Here is a 17,220-nt window from a genome sequence, read left to right on the forward strand (position 1 = left end):
GGAAAATCCTATGATAGTTAACGTATTTACGGACCACTTATGCCCATGAAATAGGCTATGACTTGGGATTGTATTTTTTTCAGTATCAGCCAGGTGTACGTCTAGGCCAGGGAGAGCACTTGCCACCAGACAGAGCCTGTCTGTCTGTCTGTCACAAGAGACAGTCGGAGCTCTGACAGTTAGTCACCTTGTAGTAGAAGTAAATATGAGGGAACTAACTGTCCCTCCAGGTCCCTGTTTCACTGCACAGATGCTGACAGCCAAGGAGTTGCCCATCCAAGACACTGGATGGATCTGCTGCTCTTTAGTTGTACGTACATGCCCCGGAGGGGTGATAGAGAGAGTTTTTTAAGTATCCTTCCATTCCAGTTGCTGGTCTCAGGGTGAATGGGCTCTACAGGAAGCAGGGGAAATAGTGTCATCTATCTGTTTCTCCAGTAATGCCAACATCACCTCCAGCTATTTCTGTCTACCCTTCCTTCCTTTACTGAATGAAACTGTATAGTGATGACGGAGCTCAGTCTCAACTCTATCTCCCAATCAATGGTTAGCCTTACCTGGGTAATCCAGGTGTGAGATAATCAATACTATGGTACTTAGTAAACTGAGGATACTGAGCCCTTAAGGAACACCATAGAGTTCAATTAAGTGTCTGAATGTACATTCAAAATAATTTCATTAACTAGATTTTTTCTTACAAAAGAAGGAGAATGGACAGACATCAGGAGGACGTAAGCCCAAAGCAGTCCATTAAAAAACGGCAGAAAATAACCACCATTTTCCCTTTAACTGTTTATTTGAGCCGGGGTAAATCAACCCAGGCATTTTTCTGAAGACGTATGATTATTTTTTTAAAGTGGAGAAGTTGGCACCGTCTGTAACATGAGGTATTCCCTCCAAGCAAATCATAAGGGATTTTCCCCAGCAGATTCTAAAAGCATGGCACAGTTCCAAAAAGCACTACAATAAACGAGGAACTCCCCACAATATTGTGCTGCAGTTCACTGCTCTGAGTGCACTACCGTGCATCACCACTAGTTGTGCTATGCTATCACTGGAGTTACAGCACAGTATAGCCTCTGCAGTCTAACCAAGATATGATATAAATAAATGACAAAATGGAAATATCACAAAATACACTTTGAGGTCTGAACACATGTTAATACATTATGAATCATACATTGGGGGCGAAAATGTTGCTAGATCAAATCCCTGAGCTGACAAGGTATAAATCTGTCATTCTGCCCCTGAACAAGGCAGTTAACCCACTGTTCCATTGTAAATAAGAATTTGTTATTAACTGACTTGCCTAGTTAAATAAAGGTTAAACAAAATCATGATTCATAAAATGTATGTTTTGTCTTTACTGCTCTAACATGAACTGTGGTTGGATTCTTGGTGACTGCGCTCTTCTGAACTACAACGTGTCAACACAGTAACACACTACTCCCCTTAATCACTCTAATCCGAGTTAGCCTCTCTCATTGCTGGAAGATCTGTTGTGCTACATCACAGAGTGTGTGAGGCATCAGCTATTATTACAATACGGGATTGTGAGCCAGTATGCCAGTGCCACATAGTGCACTCCAGGCAGGTGCAGTCCCTGCTTTAGGCTGAACCCACTGAACCTTACTGTCACAAAGGAATCACTCTCTCTTCTTCTCTACAAGTCATAGGAGTCATTCCATGTCATTTCAGCAAGCAATGACACCCACCATCTCAGATTGTTATGAAATCGTTTCTGTAGATAAAAACAGGTAATATTGGCATTCATTAAACATTATTTTGTTGAAATGTTATTTGATCTCATGGAAATGAAAGGTGCTACACATATTATTTATATTTTTTATTTTAGCATTGTAATTTCAGAAAATGTCCATAACATATCTGGCACTAATATTGGAATCATAGTGTTTCACAGTATTACTTACACGCCAGTGTTGTGATTGTCTGTGATATTCGCCTATTGAATTCTCCCGCCGGAGCTGCATTTGTTGCCAAATTGGGAAAGCTGTTATGACTTTTTGGCTGGGTTCTCTACATTACATGGTATGAAGAAGCAATACTACAAGCCATAGCTTCATACTACTTGTCAAACATACAAGAACTGGTATACTGGTTGTTGGGGTGGGATTGGCATAGGGTATGGGGAATCCGTGGGTGACTTTTGACATTTTGTTGCGATTCCTTCGTGGCTTACTTATTGGTAGGAAGAAGTTTGGTCCAAATAGGATGTTGTGTACTATATTTATTGAATATTATCTGAATCCTATAAATTAAAATGGCAAATTTGGATGCAATCGATTCGTTTAATTTCTCAGAGATCAAATTATATTTAAACAAAATAATGTTTCAGGAATGCTAATCGTATCTGTCACTAACTACAGAAACGATTTCAGAACAATCAGAGATGGTAGGTGTCAAAATCCTCTTTCTTGTGTTTTTTTTAATGTGGAATGACTCATATGCTAGCCTACAAAGAAGATGTGATTTTAAAGAGGGAAGAGTGCTGTCACTCTTGGACCTCTGATCAACAGACTGTGGGCACGGCCTCAAAGCACTGAGCAGGGACATGGACTCCCCCGAGCTGGGATTGTGTTGGCAGGCCCCAATTTGGGCTAGGATGCCATGTCCTGTAGCAGCTAGACCCAGAGAGAGGAGCCATCCCCACAGGGGCTGTAAGAGAGGGGGAGAGAAAGAGAGACACCAGCAACAGCCCAGGCCCCATCACTCACACATCACCATCTCGCTGAGTGCCTAGGGGAGAGACCTACAGCATCCCCCTAGGCACAGCTCAGTCTAGGGCTGTATCCCACATCCCAAATGGTACTCTATTCCCTATATAGTGCACTACTTTTAAACAGAGCCAAAAGTAGTACACTATATAGAGAATAGAGTGCCATTTGGGACGTAGCCTGAGTCTATTCACTCTGCTGCAAGCTAGCCTAACACCATCATCATCAGTCCCCTCTCTGCCTGGCCATGAGATCCAGTGTATATTCAAGGACATTTCAAATGGCTATATATAAAATGGTGTTAAAACAAGTGAGCCCTGAAAATATTGTAGATTTCAATGAAAGAACACCTTTATGCTTTTTTATATATGCTTATTTTGGTGTCTACAACGTTGAATTTAGCCTTTCACGCTCATGTATTGGCATTAGCAGCAGCATGCAGGAGGATAACATCCCACATCATCCACTGAAACAGAAATAGCTCTGTTGAAGGAAACATCTCAGGGGAAATCTTGATGCTTTAATGGATCAAATCTATTGCAGCTACTATCATGCTATTAAAGTTTTGACCGTCTATGAGCTAGCAGCACTGTGAGAGAATGTGGTCGGGAAAAACAATGACGTTCTATCTGGACATTCAGGAAAAAAGTATTTCAATGATAAAGTAAAGTGACAGGCCAGGCATACATTTTGCATTTAATAAGACCTGTAGCTGTGCCTACTTCACTCTTTTAATACCTCATCTGTGCCTTTAGAATGTTATCAGCATTAAATAATTCAAAGCTGTTAAAGTACAGCTGTTAAAGTAGTGAGGACTGATACTGCTCCCGCTCCCGAGTGGCGCAGCAGTCTAAGTCGCTGCATCTCAGTGCAAGAGGCATCATTACAGTGCCTGTTTCAAATCCAGGCTGTATCACATCCGGCCGTGATTGTGAGTCCCACAGGGCGGCGCACAATTGGCCCAGCGTCGTCCAGGTGTGGCCAAGGTAGGCCGCCATCGTAAATACGAATTTGTTCTTAACTGACTTGCCTAGTTAAATAAAGGTACAAATATTCTAACCAATATGCAAATGACTGTATCAGCTATAATCTAAATGTCAAATAAAACGGCTGCACCATTCTTTTTCTGGTACTGTGCTGTGCTGGGATTGATGGGTGTTTTTTGGAATATTTCTGCCATGCAATCTTACCTGTTATAGATATCATCATCCTCTCCTCCCCAGCCCCAGTACTCGTTGGGGAAGCCATTGATCTTGAGAAACTGTTTTTTGCTCAGCCCAGAAACCCCGCCAAAGTACCCAGCGTAAGGAAGCCTGCAAGGGGAAAATAACTGTCAAAGCATTGAGGCGGTTGTCAGATTTGAGGTTCATTACAGATCCTGGCCTTTAAAAAAACAAGCCTGTCAAATATGGATACTCTACTGTATTGCATTCAGGACAACTGAAAATTACAACATAACACATTTTGTATTCATGCACTTCATTTGTATACTGTAAGAATGCGAGCAGAAGTAACAAAATAAAAATGCATAAATTAACAATGTATTGTTTCTATAGCTACAGTAGCTCGGATTGCTTCAAAAGTTAAAGGGAAAAAGTGTCACTTGATGTGAGGTGCTATTATTTATGCACATGACTTGAAGATATGCAGAAGATTTGGAGATGGAGAGTTAGCCTTTCTACAGAGCCCCATTGTAATGTTCCACGGTGCAGAAGGTTAGCCGAGTATCATGGCGGGTGCCTGGAGTCTGCCTCAGGCCAGTGGTGAGTGTGTGTGTGTTTGTGACGTCAGACAGAGCCAGCGACAGGGAGCTTTATGTAAAAAAACAACAAGCAAAAAACTAATGAGGACATCTGCTGTAGCAGCAGCCTTCACACAAACAATATAGAGAAAATGTTGTGTGTGTGTGTCCTTGTATGCGTGCATCCGTGTCTGTGTGTGCGTGCTTGCTTGCGTCCATGTGTGTTTCTAAGCAGCCTATTTGCTGGAGGATGTGTAGGTTATTAGAGAAAGTAATGTTGTAGCCAGGAGAAAGCCACTGTAGTGTGAATTCCATACAGTTTAGAAATGGGATTATCATCACAGTTTATTGATATTAGCAGTCAACGCTGGTGCATTGAGGGACTTGCATAAGATGTTTAGCAAATAGGCTGCTTAGTCCACATGCACTGGATACAAAGCCTAGCTAGATGCTGAGGAATGCTGAGGAATTGTGTTCAATCAATCTGTCACAAATTACACAGCAATTTTAATTGCATATCCAAGCAGATAAAATGGCATTGGGGTAAATTTGTCTGTTAGGCATGAGTGTCTTGAGGGCTTTTTGTAACTATATTGCCAATTTGAAGGCTATAAAGTATGTGGATAGGGCTGCGTTAGATGTGAGAAAAGGCTAACTTTAACTCAAGTTGATGTTCACTGACATCAGAATGAAGCAGTGGGTATCAGTGTACAGTAGGGGCAGGACAAATTCACTGGATAAAATTGTGGGTATTTAATTTGACATTAAAATGCTTGTGTTATCAACAGCAGGTAAAGTTATTCGTAAAATGATACCACCAAAAATATGTCTTGACTCCTGACAATAACAAAAGCGATATATAAAAAATGTGTTAGGATTGGGTTGCTCTTTGGCCCTACACAGAAAATTAAACATCAGAGAGCGCTGGGCGGATTCCAATGAAAGACAGAGGGAAAGTTCATCTCAAAGTCAGTCAAATGAACTGGGGATGAGTCTCCAACAGTACATTTGGTTACATAATCCTGTACAGAGTCCCAAAAGAATACCTTCAAACTTTTATATGAGGACTGTCCCTTTAAAAGCATATACCTTTCCAAATGAATAAACTTAAGATGGTAGGAGAATAGGCTCAGAAAATGAATAACAGATTTCTTTTAGAGTAAATATACATGAGAGTGAGAGTACACAATACAATTGTCCTACCTAAAGCCAAACTTGTCCATAGCGATGGCAAAGTGTCGTGGCTGGTCGTAACAGTGGTAGAGGTTACGGTCGTCCATAGGGATGAGGTCCACGTCGCTGAAGATGAAGCAGTCGTACTCGGCATCCTTCAGGGCCTCAGTGTAGCCCACGTTCAGGAGCTTGGCTCTGTTGAAGGTTTCCTCACCAAGCTGCAAGATAAAATTGGGGAAAAAAACTGGTCAGAAACTGATGGACTGAGATTTAAGTGAATTCAGTTATATTTTTTCCATAGTTCATAATGGGTTCTGAAGGATGGATTTGCAAGCCTCAATTGAACGTGTTGATTGATGTTCCTGTCAGACCATGTTGTGCAGAAGGACAGTTTAGACAAAGGTCCATGTTGTAAAGAACTCCACAGGGAGAATGGCCGTCATTAAATGTCTGACAACTAAAAATAAACAATGTTATGTAAAGAAAAATTACACATCACAACATGCTTCGCTCATTTTGATTACAGATCCAATCAGAGTGTCGCAGGTCAAGTACCGTACCAGTTTAGACATTTGAACTCATAATCTAGTTCAACACATAATCCCTTGTAATCCTGTAATACCTGAGATGCAACCAAATAATCCTCAGGTAAAATCTATTGTTACAAATCCACTGGCACTGGCATTCCAAACATGAACTCCATTTGAGGAGACATGGGGTTTTGTAAGCACATTAACTTGGTACAAACATATCACTGAGAACAGTTATAGGTAAAATCAGGTAAAATGAGATCAACAAGGTCAACACCTTTGTTTTTATATATTTTTTGGACAAGATTTCAACCTATATTGGCTTCATGCAATGCATTTTTAGATTTGATGTAGCTAAGAGCTGTACAATACATTAAAAACATATTGTACGTCATTACAAAGTAGGAAACAAAAATATTCTGTTCCAAAAGGTTTCTCCTCCCACTTCTTGCAGAGAAGATGATAGAGTGTCTCTCTTTTGCAGCCTCTGGTTCCAATCAATACTTATGTTCATTTTTATATTTTCAGTGGCACAAAAAATTGAACATTAGAGACTTGCGGCTTTATCCGACAGACAAAGACAGATAAGGTAATATATCATTAAAATGCCATATTGCCTTTTTTTCTCCAGTTGGTGAGCTCATTAAACATTATTGGAGTCATTTTTATTGCTTCAATAAGACACGTTCCCCCTGAACCATCAGGCATCGCTGCAAATGGAGCTGTATATATTGTGTAATCACAAGGCTGTGAGGAACATTCACATCCATAATAGGGACGATAGGACTGCACACCCACCACTCTGCCACCACAGAAGAAGAGCGCTGGTGTTAGGATGATGGGGTCAGGAGACATGGGTTTCAAACAGATGGTTAGAGAATCTGAATGGGACCTGCTAATCATCAATCTCATCACTCAGCACAACAACAGAAAGTTCCTGGGTATTTTTCTGGGTTATTCTGAAATATTAATTGTCCAATATTTCATGCATTTCAGCTTCAGATGCAGCTTCAGGCTGGAAAAGGTTTTCATGTTAATTCTTGTGCTTAAACTTCACCAGCAGACATGGATCTGTCTGTGTTGTCAATCTACAAAAAGTAACATTCCTAGGATGAAAAGAGACTGGCAGTAGCCTTAAGGTGAGGGGATTCCTTAACCATTGTCAGAGCAAGGAGGAGCTAGAAAATAATGTATTTTCTGTATAATTCCAAAATTCTAACTATAGTACACCTCAAATGACTGATGTTGGCGCGTATGGTACTGTCCAATCCACCATTACCTTCAGCCCATAACTGATACACAATGCATCCGTAAAAACTCTACAACTTCCAAGAACAGGAGACAGAGAGATAACTTTCCCTTCCATCTTACAGTATTGTCCTGTCCTGCCTCTCTCTGGCAGCTCAGTGGTGTTCTCTCTATACATTCCCTGTGAGAGGCAATCAACCTTATTATCTTTATCTGATAATCACCAGGATAACTCATCAGGGCTCTCCCTCTGTATCGCCACTGTGTTGCCACGCTGTCTCCAACTCTCCCAGCTGGCTGACCGACTGCAGTCACAGTCAGACGTACCTGGACAGTTGCTACGGAGACAGATTAGGTCCAACCCTCAGACCCAGCGATGCCTGGCTCAATCTTGAGTGATTGCATTCAGCGTTGTCGGACGGACTGCCGCTGTGCGCTGAGTTTATCAGTTCCTAGCAGACTGACCCTATCACCCACTGCTGCTATCAATGCAGGGTGAGGGAGGTCACCAGTGAGAGCTAAACTAGATTGAGGGCCGTCGCTGACTGCGCATGCGGGCGCGCGCGCGTGTGTGTGTGTGTGTGTGTGTGTGTGTGTGTGTGTGTGTGTGTGTGTGTGTGTGTGTGTGTGTGTGTGTGTGTGTGTGTGTGTGTGTGTGTGTGTGTGTGTGTGTGTGTGTGTGTGTGTGTGTGTGTGTGTGTGTAAGAGAAAAAGTGGCGTGATAAGGTAAAGCATGACACTATCAGATAAAACTCAAATATGCACTCTGTTTTAAGATGATACACTGTTCAAGATCTAACAACCTGCTGATGTTGTTTTTGTAAACTACAGTATCTTTGATTTGGGGGCGTGATCTCCTCTTCACATCAACATCTAGAATTCTAGCACGCTCATCAAAGCCCCATTAGCGGTTGCTTTCATAATAACCGTATTCCACCATAGCATTGGCTTTGGTGGAAAAAGGCTCTTACAAGGGAGAGGTGCTGGCTGGCAAAGGGCCAGGCTAACTCATTTCCAGTAATGAATCAGGGCTATTGAAGCAAAGACGATTCCCGTCATAATAAAGGCTACGCACTCCGGAGAATTCAATTGGAGGTTCTCTTTGTCTCATCAATAGCTTTGCGTCGCACATCACACTGGAGGAACATGACAAAACAGGCCATAAAATACTGTGCGAGACATAAGACATGGACAAGCACGCAATTATCGCATGAAGCCACTGAGGCATACAGTACATGTACACACATCGATCCAACAGTATGCTCCACTCTGATGCTGTACTGCTGCATAAGCTGCATAGCTGGTCGAATATAAAGCAAAGAGATTGCAAGTAGCACGGCCATTCCAACATGAAAGTCAATATCAAATGGCTTGACATACTGGGCCTATCTATTTTAAGACGAATGCATTAACTGCAAGTCGCTCTGGATAAGAGCATCTGCTAAATTACTAAAACGCAAAATGTAATTCAAACCTCCCTTGAGGAGTAAAGAGTTCATGGTACAAAACATAAAACATAGCGCATGCATTAAAGAAACTATGGCTAGGTACTGTGCAGCAGGACTGTACACTGATAAGCAAGCAGACTGTAGCATTTGGAATGTTGTGACATGACAGCATAGGTCACAGTAGCTTTATGGGAGGTTTGGTGGCATGTGTCACTCAGTGCAGATCAGCACACATCATCAGTCATCCAGGCAGCGACAGCCAACCAGGACCGTTCTTCACTCACTGTGTTGTTCTCAAATGGCTTCTGCCAACATGTCCCTGAATTAGACTGAGACAAGCAGCACTCAGGCCATGGGGAGCAGGTGGTAACTGCCACGTCACGAAGGCAGGAGTCACAGGAGTCAGACGTGCCAAATGATCACGGAGGTGGAAAGAGAGGATGTACTGGACCACTCTCAACAGTTTGACAAGCTGAGCCAAGACATTCTACCTTGTTGCATTATTAGGAGGATGTTCCATGTTAACTGGGCCAGGCCCAGGGCCAGGTGCCTGTGGATGACTCTCTGGGTGGGTGACTCACACATGGTGTTGATGGCTTCAAATCACTTTGTATTAGGAGCAATTGGGCACAAGCTGCCTCACAATAATACTGATGGAGGCTCCTCAAATCCCCCTGTCACTGTGAGTTATACCCCCGTTCGTTGGTGTTATTGCTGCTAAGAGAAGAAAAAAAGTTTGGGGCTTCTGAAGTGTAAGCATGCACGACAAGCCCTGCTAATTTGATTGCGATGTTCTCGTATCTGTCCGGATGCATCAAGCATACATGGCATGAAAAGACAGCTTATCCTGCCATTTACTTTTAAGGCAACTCTCCACATGCAACTAACTAGATCTCATGCGAGCATGCCACAAAACATTTGGAAATATCATTACCAACATTCTGCTGTAGTATTGGTATACAAGAGATATTGAATGAAACAAACGACTAGCCTACATGTGGTTCACATCAGCAAATAATTAATTTCTTGGTTTTACTGTAGGTTTGTGTGAAAGCGCCTTTAATGACCTCGGATAGTCAACTGAACATGAAAAGGCTTCACCCCAATCAGAGAAACCAGTTAACATCTCTTTGATAGCTGATTAAAGAATAGATATCATAACTGTAATCTCATATCCCTTTCCATTACCAACTGCAACATGATACACTAAGTATTATGATAGAGCATATTCTACTCTTAGGGAAGAGAGAGCGAGAGAGAAAGAGACAGAGACAGACAGAGAGAGAGAGACAGAGAGAGAGAGACATAGAGAGAATATCAAAAATAAGCTTTGGCAATATGTACATTGTTACATCATGCCAATAAAGCGAATTGAATTGAATTGAATTGAGAGAGAGAGAGACGGAGGGAGCGAGAGAGAGAGAGAGAAACGGAGAGAGAGAGAGAGACGGAGAGAGAGAGTGAGAGACAGAGAGACGGAGAGGGAGAGAGACGGAGAGAGAGAGAGAGAGAGAGAGAGAGAGAGAGAGAGAGAGAGAGAGAGAGAGAGAGAGAGAGAGAGAGAGAGAGAGAGAGATAACTGATTGCTGTTGGTCCCACCATTTATTTATATATAAATATATATATATTTTGTATATATATACATATATATTTGATTTTTATTTTTCGATATGTATACTTTGACAATGTAAGTAATAACGAACCTACCATGTCAATAAAGTCAATTGAATTGAATTGAATTGAATTGAGAGAGAGACAGAAAGAGACGGAGAGAGAGAGACGGAGAGAGAGAGAGAGAGAGAGAGAGAGATGGAGAGAGAGACAGAGGGAGACAGAGGGAGAGAGGGAGAGAGTGAGACAGAGAGGGAAATTCTGTTTTGCATGGCCTCGTTGATCAACAGACACCATTATAGGATAAAGTATCTCATAGAAAAACTGGGGGAAAAAATGATCCAACAGGGAAAAGCGACACAGGACAAGATACTCTTGAGAAGTACACAAGATGAGAGTTATCAGGCGTCTATTCCATTGGACATGTGATATGAATATCAATCCAAACTAATTAAACCTGTTAGTTATATATGGCCTGGTTTGAAATTGTAACAGACATTAGCAAAATGGAGCAGTCTCCAACTCATCGGCTGTAGTGTGATTAATACACCATGGCTTCCACTTGGGCGGTCTCCCAAATGGCACCCTATTCCCTAACAAAGTGCACTACTTTTGACCAGGGTCTATACAGATCTGGTCAAAAGTAGTGCACTATATAGGGAATAGGATGCCATTTGGGACACATACTTGGTTATTAACTGGTGCAGTGAGATACTGATAAGGCTTTTACTGGGCCGAGGGAACACAAATCACCTATTTTTAAATAAACATGGTTGAGGTTACATAAAGAGAGTGCCTGTATGATGTATTAGGAATTTTAAAGCTGTTGTTTATTCATGACCATACATACAGGGTCAATACATTTTGAGACAGCGGCAGGGGCGTCATGCACCCATGATTTTAGAGGGGACACAAAGTACGTGAGAATGGATGGGGTTGGAGAATTTTGCATTTTTCAAACAGCTGAAACAGATTTAGCTGAAACATAATCATAATAATAATCATAATACCTAATTGTATATAAAAATATATGTATTTTTTTCTGCATAGGCTATCGAAGCATACCTCTTTACCTGTTCAAATGCCATTTTAATGAGGATGTCATTCTGACTGTTGTGAATCACACATTTCAATATAATGCACTAACATGCCTAGGATGCTAGAACAACCAAACAGGATTCTAGGTACACCAAACATGATGCTAGGCTAACCAAACAGGATGCTAGGCTAACCAAACATGATGCTAGGCTAACCAAACAGGATGCTAGGCCAACCAAACAGGATGCTAGGCAAACCAAACAGGATGCTAGGCCAACCACACAGGATGCTAGGCCAACCACACATGATTTGTTTCTCTTCTAGGATGGAAGGTGGAGAGAGTTGATGGACTCCTCTCTCTGTGGTGGATGGATGGTTGCTGTTAAATGACTGGATGGTTCACTTTCAACCATGTCCCCTGAGCCGGAAACAACTACTATGTTTTACTGTAGCATGGAGACTTGATCTATCTATCTGATGACATGTAAGTGTCTCTCTACTGTCTCTGTTTGACGAAGATGCCGGCAAAGGGATTTCCTCCCTATCTTTTCCATTTCCCTTTTAGAGCATATTTTAACTGTAACATAGCTCCTCATGACACATGCATAACTCTGGATCAACTACAGTACTGTTGGCACTTTCAATTGTATTCTGTATCCCAAATGGCACCCTATTCCCTAAATAGTGCACTACTTTTGATCAGGCTTTGGTAGCGCACTATGTAGGGAATATGCTGACATTTCTGACACAGCCCTACTGCTAGTACTGTAGTATTCCATTTGTTAATTAAAAGACTGTCCACAAGAGCTTCTATAAGAACTGCCTATTCATTCCTCTTCACACTGATAGGAGAAATTTTAAATGAACCTGTTAACTGGATAAAAAAAAGGATGTTGTTATCCCCCACATTGACCACATTCATTCCCCCCAAAAAGATACAAATAAATATGTTTTGTCGTCACATAGGTGGAGTAAAATGTGTTGTTTTACAGGGTCAGCCTCCTTGCTCAAGGGCACATCGACAGATTGAATAACTGTAGCACTAATAATACAGATAACTGTAGCACTCATTTCACTTCAGTAAACCGGAGACTTGACCTTACAAATGAAACGTGGTTGGAAGATTTGTAACTATCCTCCTAGTACCTAGGGTTGCAAAGGGTCGGAAACGTTCCGATACATTTCTGAAAATGTTCATGGGAAGTTAAACCCTGGAATTTGGGGAATTATGCTTAAATTCATCAAAAAAAGTTAGCTTACAACATTCAACTTCTCTTGTGGGATACACATAAAGCAATTCTAGGTCTTGTGGCATATTTTGGTTAAACTGTCCCCAATTCAATGGAATTGCAACCCTCTGCATGCACAGTGCATTATTCCATCACATGTACAGCTGATTCTCAAGATCTTGCACACTAATGAGATGCTATTTAGCCCACACTACTACTCTGTCTGAGCCAAGGACTACATGCTTTCTGGTAAGTTTTAATTACAATACTGGGTAGGGTGAATATATTTTATATGACATACATCATTTTTTTTGTTAACTAGTAAATAGTAGCCTACAGCAAAGTGTGTTTAAATCATTTCTAACTTGTTAACAATTTCTGCAAGTTAGTGTTTGCTACCATGTGGGTTTAGCTTGCTTGAGCCTGCTAACTGAGGAGTGTTAATTCACGTGTTTCCATACATGTTTCATTTAAAAACATTTATCTTACAAAGGAGTTGTTTAATCTAACTGTTTAACTGGATCCGTACATGGAATTGTATTTGTTGTTTTTTTACAAAAAAAATTCTAATCTTTACAGGAAAATGCAACGGGCACTATCTGATGTGTGGAGACATTTCACTGCAGCTAATGTAGAAGGAAAAGCTGTATACATTTGCAAATGCTGTGCAAAATCATATGTGAGGAATGCAAGAAAGATGCAGAATCATCTGGCCATGTGCATAAAGTTCCTTCAGTGCTCACAACAAGCAACCTCTGACAAAAGTCACTCTATTTCTATTCGAGGTGAAAATGATGAATCAAGACACCTTATCGATAGCAACAGCTCATGGTCCTCCTGAAATCAGACGATTTTTTGACTCAATGGAGGAACGTAGTCAGAGAAATGCTGGTGAATGTCTTGCTCAAGCTGTGTATGCAACTGGTTCACCTCTGATGCTCACAGGCAATGTGTATTGGAAGAGATTTCTGAATGTTCTTCACCCAGCCTACACCCCTCCAACCAGATATGCTTTATCTACTCATTTGCTGGATGCAGAGTTCAACAGAGCTCAAGTGACGGTCAAGCAAATCATAGAGAAATCAGAATGTATTGCAATCATCTCTGTTGGGTGGTTGAATGTTCGTGGGCAAGGAATAATTAACTACATCATCTCCACCCCTCAACCAGTATTCCACAAGAGCACAGACACAAGGGACAACAGACACACCGGTCTCTACATTGCAGATGAGCTGAAGACAGTCATCAATGACCTTGGACCACAGAAGGTATTTGCACTGGTGACAGACAATACTGCGAACATGAAGGCTGCTTGGTCTGAAGTGGAGGAGTCCTTCCCTCACATCACACCCATTGGCTGTGCTGCTCATGCATTGAATCTGCTCCTCAAGGACATCATGGCACTGAAAACAATGGATACACTCTACAAGAGAGCCAAATAAATGGTTAGGTATGTGAAGGCTCATCAAGTTATAGCAGCAATCTACCTCACCAAGCAAAGTGAGAAGAATAAGAGCACCACATTGAAGCTGCCCAGCAACACCCGTTGGGGTGGTGTTGTCATCATGTTTGACAGTCTCCTGGAGGGGAAAGAGTCTCTCCAAGAAATGGCCATGTCACAGTCTGCCGATATGGACAGCCCCATCAAGAGGATCCCCCTGGATGATGCATTTTGGGAGAGAGTGGTAAACAGCCTGAAACTCCTGAAACCTATAGCAATAGCCATTGCACGGATTGAGGGAGAATGAAATCCTGTCTGATGTTCAGACTCTGCTTGCAGATGTAAGAGAAGAAATCCGTATTGCCCTGCCCACTTCACTGTTGCTCCATGCAGAGGAAACTGCAGTTCTGAAATACATTTAAAAAAGCGTGAAGACTTCTGCTTGAAGCCCATAAATGCCGCAGTGTATATGTTGGACCCCAAGTACTGTCTGCTTGCAAGAGCATCCTGTCTGGTGCAGAGATCAACAAGGCCTATGGTGATATCACTGCCATGTCTCGCCACCTTGGCCTGGATGAGGGCAAGGTTCTTGGCAGTCTGGCGAAGTACACTTCCAAGCAAAGGCTTTAGGATGGAGATGCAATATCGCCACCTGGTGGAAGGGACTTTGTGGATCTGAGGCCCTTTCCCCTGTTGCCTCCATCATCCTCCAAATCCCACCAACATCATCTCCCTCAGAGCACAACTGGTCCTTGTTTGGGAGCACACACACCAAAGCACGCAACAGGCTGACAAATACAAAGGTTGAAAAATTGGTGGGCACCCGGGCAAATTTTAGCCTTTTTGAGCCTGACAATGAGCCATTCTCAACAAGGTTGGAAAGTGACAGTGAAGATGAGGCCTCAGAGTCTGGTGTTCAAGAGGTGGACATTGAGGAGGTCCAGGGAGAAGACATGGAAGCCTGAGAGGAAGACAACCAAAGCTTTAGTTTCTAAATGATCATTTTACAGATGTATGTTGAAAACGTTTTTGGGAGACGCGATGGATCATTGGGGATCATTCAATATTCCCTTTATTTTGTTGTTCAGTGAAATCATCCCATGTGAAGCGTCAACTCATTTAATTAAAGTTCAATTCGTAACTAAATAGTTATTTTTTTATTTCTATTGGAAGGATTTAATCATTTGCAATTATGTCTACTTATGATAAGGTAAAATGTTTATGTTTCTGTCTCTATATGATATGGTAAATATATCCAATGCAAAAAAAACATCTACATTTAATTGGTATTATTATTAATTTGCATATATTTCCGTTAATTCCCATATATTCCCATTAATTCCCACGGAAAGTTTCCACCTCTGAATATTCCACAAAATGTGCAACCCTACTAGTACCTTCAGGCCTATGCACAGATACATAATTAGAAATGCAGCTACATGTCTGTGAAAATCCTCACTTTAGTCAAGATGAGAGCGTCTACACCTGGCGAGCAGCAGTCTTTGCCGGAGCACAGGTAGTAGTACTATCAGAATGATACGAATGTAAATGAATACTGTACTTGGTCCCGGTGGTGAGCATTGGAACATGATCAAGAGCCTTCAGAATGCTCTCTTTCATTATTCCAAGAGCATCTGTCTCATCATGTCTCGTGTTGCTTTACACCATGTGTTGAGAATCATTGAAATAGACAATCATCATTCTATTAACAACTAGAGAGAACATTGTAAGAAATCATGTTCCTCATGATGTGTTCCAAGCCCAAATCATCTCAAATGGTGAGCGGGTAAATATATCCTACCTGGAGAAATCCAAACACATTCTGTCAAATATATCATAATTGCTGTATGTTATTACTGTAAATCCAATATCGTACTGTTTATTGAATGTTTGAGCCTGGGTATTTTTATATATTTTTTATGGATTTACTCAGACCGGCAAAATGTGTTTTGGTAAGGGTGTATATAAAACAGAAACATTCTGTACTGAGTATTCTGGCTTCATACCGCACCCGTCGTAAAATATTGGACATGTGAACATGAAGCTATTGATGCATTTGCTGGGTGGTTGAAGGGGGATCCCTGCATGGCAGGATTTGATTCCATTTCATTTCTTTGTAAATTGATTCCACCTGAACTGTGTCAATTCTCAGTGCCCTGGACAACAATGTGATTGGATGGGGGTAGCCTAAATCCTTCTAAATATTTATCTCAGGTCAGTCTATAATTAAAGCATGACAGAAGCTGACCAATTTACCACTGCTTTAAAGGTCAGCAATATGGAGAACAAACAATGGCTACGTCCCACATGGCATCCTAGTGCCTTTAAAGTGCACTACGTTTGACGAATCGAATGCGAAAGTGCACTTAAAGCTTCTTGTCTACGTCAACTTTGTAGTGCACTATAAAGGGAATAGGATGCCATTTGGGACATAGATCTCCAGCTGTGGCCCCTGCTGCCTATAGCAACTCTCAGTATGGACAGTTTAGATAGGTTAACCCCCAGTTCCATAGCCTCAGGAGCCCAGAGCAGTCTGCTGCCTGTGTCCACCTCGACAACCTCAGTGTCAGAATGGTAATAACGCAACGCATTCTGTCCACCTACAGTAGACAAACTCACCGTCAGAACGGAGAGGCAACGGCCCTGCAGCAAAACATACTGCAGTATGGACACTTTACTACAAGCAATGGAAGGAGATGCCATCCATGGTTGGTGTTAACCCTTGTCATATTACTGTTGTTATCACTTTGTTGGCATCAACCATGTATGCTGCGTCTGCAGAATTTTCCTACTGATTTGCGTTTGACCAATCAAATATTTAAATACTAAATCCACTCTCTTCAGTTTAGCAGACCCCAGACATTTTTAGATGGTTCATTATTAATATCTTGCACATGAAAAAGATGAATAAACTGCATCCAACATGTGCATTAGACATTATTAACAACATCAATAAATGTTCCAATAAACATGAGTGAATAAAGCTGTCTCACAATCTAAAATGTAATTTTGTAAATGTCAAAAGA

General features: G+C 41.5%; 1 protein-coding gene across 1 annotated transcript in view; it reads right to left on the reverse strand.

The window, feature by feature from the left end:
* Positions 1-17,220, reverse strand: part of LOC129814106 (beta-1,4-galactosyltransferase 2-like) — a 136,944-nt gene that overhangs the window by 20,919 nt on the left and 98,805 nt on the right. The window contains exons 4-5 of the mRNA XM_055866910.1: positions 5,680-5,867; positions 3,926-4,048 (exon numbers count right to left, since the gene is read on the reverse strand). Coding sequence (XP_055722885.1) covers positions 3,926-4,048; positions 5,680-5,867 — 311 coding nt within the window. The remainder of the gene's footprint in view (positions 1-3,925; positions 4,049-5,679; positions 5,868-17,220) is intronic.

The sequence above is a fragment of the Salvelinus fontinalis genome, chromosome 17 (genome assembly GCF_029448725.1).
Source record: "Salvelinus fontinalis isolate EN_2023a chromosome 17, ASM2944872v1, whole genome shotgun sequence".
Lineage (NCBI taxonomy): Eukaryota > Metazoa > Chordata > Actinopteri > Salmoniformes > Salmonidae > Salvelinus > Salvelinus fontinalis.